We start from the raw sequence: 10874 nt of genomic DNA on the forward strand, positions 1-10874 counted from the left end.
TTCTCTATATTTCTATATGTTGATTATCGATAACATTGTCCATATTCGAATTCATCATGTGATCCAATATTTGAAATCTGCGCTATCTCAAGTAGTATAAGCCCCAAATACGAAGCGGTGAGTAAGTACTAACATAACAATAATAATAGTACAATGCTGTGATTGTGATGGTCGCAAAACACTAAAGAATTTCAATTAGATAGCTAAGTCCACATGTAATTCTGATCCATTTATATATTTGTTTTAAAATATATATACTCGAAATAGAAAGAAGCCAAAAACATAAATTCAAGCATGTCAGGCAAAGTCCAACGTTCATATTTAAACAAAATCATTGGATTGAAACCCCATCCTACGGTTTTGTACAATCATCACTACTTCATTGTTAAGTCAATAAACAGATGAAGTTAGATAACCATAGAAATATCAACCACCATTTATAGCTGCCCTCAGCCTTAACCAATCACAACCTCTTACCGTTTCAGCAGTAATTACAAACGTCTCCCTTTCGTCGACATCAATTCATAGGGAGACGTTCCCACGTACAAGACCAAGATAGGTGACCCAAGATAAAAATGTTTAAATTTTTCTAACCTAAATCTCAGCGGTTAGGTAACTTGAAGAGTCGGTCTCCAAAATAGGTCCCACCACACTTGCGTAAAAAGCGTAGACTCTTTTTCTTCATGTCTATAAAATACCACTCTTTCTTCACAAAGAAGGCAAGGAAAAGATAACTGCAATACCAAAACATAACATGGCTCCTCTTAGGTTTTTTTTCTTGTTCCTCTCACTCTCTTTTTCATCTTCAGGTAACAAAAATGAAATATATTACTTCTGTCTACTCCATCTCTTTCTGTTTTGTTCTTTAATTAAGACTGACCTGTTGTTTTTTCAGAAGCAGGATCTATAGGAATAAACTACGGAAGAATAGCGAATAATTTACCAACACCGTCAAAGGTGGTTGAGCTCTTAAAAACACAAGGTATCACCCGCGTGAAGCTCTACGACACTGAATCCACCGTCCTCACAGTGCTTTCAAACTCCGGCATTAAAGTCGTCGTTGCCATGCCAAACGAGCTTCTCTCCAACGCCGCCGCGGACCAATCTTTCACCGACATATGGATCCAAACCAACATCGTTAAATACTACCCGGCAACTCAAATAGAAGCCATTGCTGTCGGAAACGAAGTGTTCGTAGACCCGAAAAATACTACAAACTACCTCGTACCCGCTATGAAAAACGTTCAAGCATCCCTTGTCAAAAAGAATCTCGACAAAGTTATTAAAATCTCTTCCCCAATTGCACTCTCCGCTTTACAATCTTCTTACCCAACCTCATCCGGTACGTTTAAAACCGAATTAATCGAACCGGTTATTAAACCGATGTTGGAGTTTCTTCGTCAAACCGGTTCTTCCTTAATGGTTAACGCTTATCCTTTCTTCGCTTATGCTGCTAACTCAGACACAATATCTTTAGATTACGCGTTGTTTAAACAAAACCCTGGTGTAGTTGATTCTGGTAACGGTTTAAAGTATAGTAACCTTCTTGATGCTCAAATCGACGCCGTTTATGCTGCCATGTCAGCACTTCAATACAACGACGTTGGAATAACCGTTTCGGAAACGGGTTGGCCTTCCTTAGGTGACTCTAACGAGATTGGAGCTGGAGAAGACAATGCGGCGTCGTATAACGGAAATTTAGTGAGGAGAGTTTTGAATGGAAGTGGGACCCCTTTAAGACCAAATGAAACGGTTAATGTTTTTTTGTTTGCTCTGTTTAACGAGAATCAGAAAACGGGTCCTACGTCGGAGAAAAACTATGGGTTGTTTTACCCGAGTGAGGAGAAGGTTTATGATATTCCGTTGACTGTGGCGGGTGTTAACAAAACGTCGTCTTCGGCGGCGAATGGGGGTGTGGGAAGGAGTGTGGTTCCGGTGAAAGGTGACGTGTCGGCGGTGGTGAATCGTGGTGAGACGTGGTGTGTGGCGAATGGCGGTTATTCTGAGGAGAAACTGCAACACGCGCTTGATTACGCGTGTGGGGAAGGTGGGGCTGATTGTAGTCCGATTCAACCGGGTGCCACGTGTTATAATCCGAATACGTTGGAGGCGCATGCTTCGTATGCTTTCAATAGTTTCTATCAGAAGAAGTCACGCGGGAGTGGTACGTGCGATTTCGGTGGTGCTGGTTATGTTGTTACTCAACCTCCTAGTAAGTCTTTGAAATATTGTTTCTTTATTTATGGAAATTTCAATAATTTTGTTTTGTATAAAATTTTCACATGAAGAGTTTTTTTATTTTGTTTTATGAATCTGTGTTTGCAGGGTATGGAGCATGCAATTTTCCCACAGGCTATTGAAAGGACAGAAAAGGAGTGGGGTTAGGTTATAGATTTTGGGTTATTTCTATTTGTATTAGTATCATTTCTTGAGATTATTATTGACTTTGGATTAATTAATTGGGGATTGGGTGGTGTTTTAGGCTTTTTTTTACTCTTGTGTGAATTGTTGAATTATAATTCTTATGGTTTATTTTTATATCCTAATAAATGATTATTTATTGGTAGTAGTTAGGAGGACTATCGATTTCTTTCTTTGACGTACTTGTTTGTAATTATGTCTCTATTCCTTTTAAATTAAAGCCATGTGACTTTTGGAGCTCTGAATTGACCGTGCATGATCTCAAAGACAAGCTCTGCTGCAATGGAAAAACAAAAAAAAAATCAATGTGTTCTCAATTCGGCTCCTACTTATGTTTTTTCTTCAAGTTCATTTTTTTTATTTTTAAAAATCTATTTAAAAAATAGATATATCTGTGCTCAATTTTAGAAACTAATTAGACATTTCATACATCCATTAACCTAGAATGGTAGTATTAGTATCACTTTTATCATTTACAAAGTGATGGAAAGTAGATTTGTAAACATCATACCTCAGTTTTTCCTGGAAAAATGGGCCAGTCTGTTTATCTGTAAAACTGTAAAAATCCAAAATGTTCAGATTTAGCAACCTTAATCATAACGAACGAGGAGAAATAGTATCTTGATATGTAGATTTAGCACCTAATCCAATAGTATATAAATATTCCTAAAGTTTATTCTAGATTTTGATCATAACATACTTGAAGCTAACTCTGTGCAAAAACATTGGTCCTAGAGTTGATGGGACCATTCCAAACAGAAAGTTGCCATTAAGGTTCCAGCATGGAAATTTTTTATTATGAACTTGTAATCTTTTAATTCGTCGTACATTCAAGTTAAACAATAGAGTCTTGCAATGTCTTTAATGACGTCAATTGACCAGGCTTTCGGCAATTGATCCATTTCAAATGTTGAAGGATAGGCCACTGCATGTGTACATGGTATTCAAAATTATATTTACCATGATAGCGAAACAAAAGATTCAAAGCTCAAAGTATTCTAACAGTTATGCTATTCTGAAGCGGTTTAAATCAAAGCATGATGAAACAGTAAATCAGTTATCAATAGAAATAGAAAAATTCCTTCCAGTATGAAAGTTACTTGTAATGCCATCATAAATTAATGAGGTATATAACTTGTTTTCTATAATTTGAAATAAAATTCAAGTACTAAATGCATCATTTTTCAAAAATATGAAATGCTATTACTACAAAAGTACTAATATGGCTAATATGGCTGCAACGACTTAACTTACCAAATTTCCATTTTGCCTGAACTAAACCCAACTTAGGGTTCGCAAGAAGAGAAGGTAAGGAAATGTCTTCCAAAGAAAATCTGGATCTGGTTGGAAATCTGCATCAAATATTGTTACAAACTCACATTCCTCACCGTATTCTGTCTCTAAACCCTCTTTTAGGGCAAATGTTTTGTAACCATTGCAATTTTCCCTTGTCACATACTTGACATTCACACCTTTCTGAATCCATTTTTGACACTCGAAATCAACCAATTCCTGCATGTTATGAAAAAAAACATGTTTATTATAACTTTTCACACTCAGACACATAAACATATGATATATGTATGACAATACACTTCTTGAGCAACTGCACACAAAACAAACAAAATAACACCTAATAATCCATAATGATAGAGGAACCTTAATAATTCATCAACTTATCCACGTGACCAATAAAAACAACATTTAAACGTCTTTTGATAGCCATGTCCTCGTCCTCTTCATCTTGCACATGTGGAACCTCTTTATCTGTCGATACACGTCGAAGTCAAGGTGTCAAAATCAGAAAAATGGAAATTAAGATCTTTGTTAATAATGAGGAACACAACCCACAACTGTAGGTCTAGATCTATTTGTTAGAATATAAAACTCAAATTGAAGGTTTGACAATGGTGGAAGATAAGAAATTGGGGAAAATAAAATAGAGAGAGAATTAGAGAGAATAGAGTAATATTTGATGAATAATAATTTTGGCATTAATTGAAATTGAGAATATTACAAGAGTATTTATACATTAAGAGAATAAAATGATACAACTCAAAAATACAACTAAAGTGACTCAACAAATAAATTCTGTTAATTTTTTGGAAATGGTAATAACAGAATTTAATTGCATTTAATACACCACCTCACTTTAGTTGCTCCAAGTCCACCATGCTCAAACACTTTTTCAGCCTCTTAAACACATAATTTGTCACACCCTTTGTCAACAAATCCGCGATTTGGTCTTCGCTTCGGGAATAGCTCAATCTAAGCTTTCCATCACCGACCAATTCTCTCAAATAATGAAACCGCATCTCAATATGCTTGCTTCTTCCGTGTGCAATCGGATTCTTCGTAAGATTTATTGCGGAAACATTGTCTACAAACAGTGTGGTGGCAACATCATCACCACATCTCAATTCCTTCAATAGATTCATAAGCCACATAGCTTGGCACACACCTAACGACGCCGCAATGTACTCGGCCTCACAAGAAGAGAGTGCTACAACCGGTTCTTTTTTCGAACACCAAGAGATTGGTGTACTACCAAACATAAAGATGTACCCCGCCATCGATTTTCGGTCATCTTTATCTCCGCACCAATTAGAATCGGTGTAGCCAAGTAAATTGCACTTACGCCCCGTGTCCGATGCGGGAAAGAGAATTCCGCAGCCAAGAGTACCTTTCACATATCTAAGGATCCTCTTGACCGCCGCCAAGTGAGACATCTTACGTCTCTCCATGAATCTACTCGCAATACCGACACTAAAAACCAAATCCGGTCGCGTATTGCACAAATACCGTAACGATCCAATCAAGCTCCGGTAAAGCGTTGGATCGACATCATCCTCCTCGTCACTTTTGGACAGCTGCACTCTAGCCTCACAAGGTGTAATAGAGGCATTACAATGCTCCATATCATCCTTTTTCAAAATATCTAGAGCATACCTCCTTTGGTGCATAAGCAACCCCACTTTTGACTTGTGAAACTCTATGCCAAGGAAGTAATTCATGACACCAAGGTCCGTCATCTCAAACTCTCTCATGAGCTCACTTTTGAACCTTGAAACACTTTTGTCATGGCTTCCCGTAATCAAGAGATCATCAACATACAAGCAAAGTATAATAACACCATCATTCGTATCCGTTCTCACATAAACTCCATGTTCGGATACACATCGTTTGAAACCAATGTCAATAAGAAAGTCGTCAATACGTTTGTTCCAAGCTCTTGGAGCTTGTTTCAAACCATACAACGCCTTGTGTAGCTTGTAATACTTCATCTCTTGATTTTTTATCACGAAACCGGGTGGCTTCCCCACATAGACTTCCTTAACAAGAGTGAAATTCTAGTTATCAGACTTTGGATGTCACACTGGTTGTTATGACATCCAATTCTGCACAGACAGGGATTATGCAGAACTTAATTGTAAGTGCAGTAAATAACACAAGTAATTGTTCACCCAGTTCAGTCCAACATGACCTACATCTGGGGGCTACCAAGCCAGGGAGGAAATCCACTATTAGTAGTATCAATTCAAAGCTAAACTCACCCGTTTACAACTTATCACTTAATCCCTACCCAATGCAATTTCAATCTTAACCTAAGATCAGAGTTCCTACTCACTCCCCCTCAATCACCTCAGTGATATTAAAAACACTTTGAAGTCACACTTCAAAAACAACTCTTGGTTATGCTTCACAGCTTAAACCAAGATACACAGCACTCACGCTTAAAAGCTTCGAGTGACACAACACTTACAACTCAATGAACACCCTATGCCAAAGCAATCATCTATTTGATAATGACTTGGCTTACAAGATACGTCTAATTCTAGACTCACAAAAATACAGCAGTGAAGTAAGATGGACACACTAAATCTTCACGCCTCAAAATCCCTGAAACTGAATGGAGGAATGCCTTCCTTTTTATATTGCAGCACCTGGGCTTTTGCACCTGTATTTTCCTGAATTTTAGGTCACATAAGTTCCCACAAATTCAATATTTAGGTTGCTAACAAATAGGCTATTTGTTAGGTTCATTGAATGTAGCTTGGTTGTTGATTTCCTGGATTTTCTCTAAGCTGTTGACTTCCTAAAGAATAGCCTGAGAAAGCTGTAACAGAAAACTGAACAACCTACAATTTAGCATATGCTGTCAGGAATGAATGTCACGACATTCAGCTTGACATCAAGGTCCATATGCTGAGTCTGTTTTCCCAGAAAACAGACTGTACAAATCTGCTGACCTGTACATGATCAATATGACCATACTACAGTACCAGCTTACATTAGTAAATGTCAAAGTGTCCAACTTAACATTTACACAATTGGCCTTAAGTTAGTTCTGTAATTCTCTTGAAGAACAAACTAACTAATATGCTGAAGTATAGCAGAACACCACTCTGCCTAATCTTCACCAGCTGCTGTTAATGATGAATGTCACAACATCCAGTTTGACATTCAGTCAGTAGGCCTTATGCCAGGTCTGGTTCTTCCTTGATAACCAGACTGCAAATGAATACTAAGTTCTAACAGAGCTTCTGTTCCTTAGTATCTGTTGACAGGTATGAATGTCACAGCATTCAATAATCCTGTGTTAGTTAGTCCTACAGTAACTACAATGTAGTTACATATACATGTCATGACATCAGTCAAGACATTAGTGTTTTACCATACAATGCAGCCAATTAAACACCTACAAACTCCCCCTTTGGCAAATTTTTGGCTAAAACACTTTGATCCCCATAACAGAGTTCATGGCAGCGGAATAAAACTAGCTAATACACTCAGAGTGGCAGCACACTCACACACATGGAAGTTAAATAAAAACTTCACATAGCAGCACACATATGTTCGAAGTTGCACCTAAACTTCAACATCAGCTGCAAGGGGGGGGAATCTTCAAGATCTGTCATGAGAGTCTGTTGTAGAGACCCACTCTGTTTGTCAGGGGTATTGGTGGTTATTACTCCCCCTTTTTGTCACAAATGTTGCCAAAGCCAACGACATAGTCAGAGCACAATGACAGAGTTCCAGACTTGGTTTTACTTCACAGTTTCAACCAAGTTCACATCCACTTGATCTTGCTTCACAGCTTCGATCAAGTGATCACCCACTTTTGCTTTACAGTAGGTACCACCATATCAGATGCCATGATGTTGTTTCTGACATCCAGAACCACTCCTGCATGAACAGCATCCTTGAACTCCTGCAGGTACAGTGGCCTTCTCTCTGTAGGGTGTCTCCTTACCCTCTTGTATCCACCCTTGTTGCAAGCAGCATAGCTATGATCTGTTGACCAATCATAGTCTAGTACAAATTGTTTAATGGGCAGAGATATTAAACAATTTATCCCAAACATCAGTGGTTGCTATAATGTCTCAGAGAGACATATTCCCAGTTTGCTCCTTAAGTTTTCAAACTGAGTAGCATCCAGAGCCTTTGTAAATATGTCAGCCAGTTGAAGATCCGTGGCTACATGTTCCAAAGTGATCACCTTGTCTTCCACCAGATCTCTGATGAAGTGGTGCCTAATGTCAATATGTTTGGTCCTGCTGTGTTGGATGGGATTCTTGGAGATGTTGATGGCACTGAGATTATCACAGAACAATGTCATGACATTTTGAGTGACATTGTACTCAGTGAGCATTTGTTTCATCCAAACCAGTTGGGAGCAACTGCTTCCAGCCGCTATGTATTCAGCCTCTGCAGTGGACAGAGAGACACAGTTCTGCTTCTTGCTGAACCACGATATGAGGTTTTCTCCTAAGAAGAAACATCCACCTGATGTGCTTTTTCTGTCATCAGCACTTCCAGCCCAATCAGCATCACAGTACCCAGATAGGACAGGCTCAGACCCATGTGAGTACAGCATCCCATAGTCACATGTCCCATTGATGTACTTGAGGATCCTTTTGACTTGATTCAAGTGACTCACCTTGGGCTCTGCTTGATATCTGGCACACACTCCAACTGAATAGGAAATGTCAGGTCTACTTGCAGTTAGATACAGCAGACTACCTATCATGCTTCTGTACAGGCATTGATCAACACTCGGTCCTCCATCATCTTTGGTTAACTTCAGATGAGTAGGAGCTGGAGTCCTCTTGTGCCTGGCATGATCCATACCAAACTTCTTAACTATGTTCTTGGCATACTTGCTTTGGGAGAGAAACATAGAGTCCTCCATTTGGTTTACTTGCATTCCAAGGAAATAGGTCAGTTCTCCCACAAGACTCATTTCAAACTCAGATTGCATCTGGTGAACAAATTTTTTAACCATTTGTTCTGACATTCCACCAAAGACTATATCATCCACATAGATTTGAGCTATCATGATTTTGCCTTCTTCATCCTTCACAAACAAGGTTTTATCTATGCCACCCTTTCTGTATCCATTTGTGGTCAGAAATTCGGTTAACCTTTCATACCAAGCTCTGGGTGCTTGCTTCAACCCATACAAGGCTTTCTTCAGCTTGTATACATGCTCAGGTTGGTTAGGATCACAGAACCCTTTGGGTTGTTCCACATAGACTTCTTCATTCAGGTAGCCATTCAAGAATGCACTCTTCACATCCATTTGAAATAGCTTAAACTTCAGGATGCATGCTACCCCCAACAGCAATCTGATGGACTCAAGTCTAGCCACAGGAGCAAATGTCTCATCAAAGTCTACTCCTTCAACTTGAGTGTATCCTTGAGCTACTAGTCTTGCTTTATTTCTAGTAATTACTCCTTTCTCATCAGATTTGTTTTTGTAGATCCACTTGGTACCAATGATGTTGGACCCTTCAGGTCTTGGAACCAGCTCCCATACTTCATGCCTTGTGAACTGCTCGAGTTCCTCTTGCATGGCAATGATCCAGTATTCATCAGTCAGGGCTTCTTTCACATTCTTTGGTTCAACCTTGGAAACAAAGCAGGAATTTGAGTTTATTCCTCTTGACCTGGTAGTTACACCACTGGTGGGATCCCCTATGATAAGATCCTTAGGGTGGTCTTTCTGAATTCTGATAGATGGCACTTTGGTGGGTGCTTCTACTTCACATTCAGGAGGAGGTTCCTGTACTTCTTCAGGCTTGACTGGACTGTCAGTTGGACTATCAAGGAATGTTTCAACATCCTCCATGACATCGGGTCCTTCCTCTTTATCATCCACAATGACATTTATGGATTCCATCAGGACATTGGTCCTGTAGTTGAACACTCTATAGGCTCTGCTGTTAGTGGAGTATCCCAGAAATACGCCTTCATCACTTTTGGGATCTAGCTTCCTTCTCTGTTCACGATCTGTGAGAATGTAGCATTTACTTCCAAAAATATGAAAGTACTTCACAGTGGGCTTTCTACCCTTCCATATTTCATACAGAGTGGAGGAGGTTCCTTTTCTCAAGGTGACTCTGTTGTGAACATAGCACGCTGTATTCATTGCTTCAGCCCAAAAGTGCATAGGGAGCTTCTTTGCATGAATCATTGCTCTGGCAGATTCTTGAATAGTTCTATTTTTTCTTTCAACTATTCCATTCTGCTGAGGAGTTATAGGGGAGGAGAACTCATGGCTTATTCCTTCAGATGAGCAGAACTCATCAAACTTGGAATTCTTGAATTCAGTGCCATGATCACTTCTAATCCGGACCACACAACTGTCCTTTTCCCTTTGAAGTCTTATGCACAGATCCTTGAATACATCAAATGTATCTGACTTCTCTCTGATGAAGTTTATCCACGTGTATCTGGAATGGTCATCAACCACCACGTAGGCATACTTCTTCCCGCCAAGACTTTCAACCTGCATAGGTCCCATTAGGTCCATGTGCAGCAGTTCCAGAACTCTGGAGGTTGTGGAATGTCCCAGCTTTGGGTGTGACATCTTGGTTTGCTTGCCCACTTGGCATTCTCCACAGACTCTTCCTTCATCAATCAGAAGCTTTGGCATTCCTCTGACTGCTTCCTTGGATATGATCTTCTTCATTCCCCGTAAGTGGAGATGGCCGAGTCTTCTATGCCACAGCTTCACCTCCTGTTCTTCCTTGGCTGAGGAGCATGTTGTGGAAAAGTTAGAGAGATCAGGTTCCCACAGGTAGCAGTTGTCTTTGGACCTGGTTCCTCTCATAACTTCCTGATTGTCACCATTTGTCACAATGCACTGCTCCTTAGTAAACTGAACATGAAAACCTTGATCACACAGCTGACTTATGCTGATGAGGTTTGCAGTTAGTCCTCTTACTAACAGCACATTGTTCAGTTTTGGCACTCCAGAACAGTCCAGTTTGCCCACACCTCTGATTTTTCCTTTGGCACCATCACCAAAAGTCACATAGCTGGTGGTGTGAGGTTGAATGTCTACCAGTAGATTTTCCAAACCAGTCATATGTCTTGAGCATCCACTGTCAAAGTACCAGTCTTCTCTTGAAGTAGCCCTTAGGGCAGTGTGTGCTATCCTAGCATAC

General features: G+C 39.6%; 1 protein-coding gene across 2 annotated transcripts; it reads left to right on the forward strand.

Annotated features, from left to right (window-relative positions):
* Positions 1-439: 439 nt before the first annotated feature.
* Positions 440-2569, forward strand: LOC127098616 (glucan endo-1,3-beta-glucosidase 12). 2 transcript variants are annotated; one of them, XM_051037253.1, is made up of 3 exons: positions 440-809; positions 902-2212; positions 2326-2569. In XM_051037253.1, the coding sequence occupies exons 1-3, from the start codon at positions 755-757 to the stop codon at positions 2358-2360; spliced, it is 1401 nt and encodes a 466-aa protein (XP_050893210.1). In that variant the 5' UTR covers positions 440-754; the 3' UTR covers positions 2361-2569. The 2 variants fall into 2 exon arrangements, with proteins under 2 accessions (XP_050893210.1, XP_050893209.1); XM_051037252.1 differs by having other exon boundaries at positions 448-809; positions 896-2212.
* Positions 2570-10874: the final 8305 nt, after the last annotated feature.

The sequence above is a fragment of the Lathyrus oleraceus genome, chromosome 6 (assembly GCF_024323335.1).
Source record: "Lathyrus oleraceus cultivar Zhongwan6 chromosome 6, CAAS_Psat_ZW6_1.0, whole genome shotgun sequence".
Classification (NCBI taxonomy): Eukaryota; Viridiplantae; Streptophyta; class Magnoliopsida; order Fabales; family Fabaceae; genus Lathyrus; species Lathyrus oleraceus.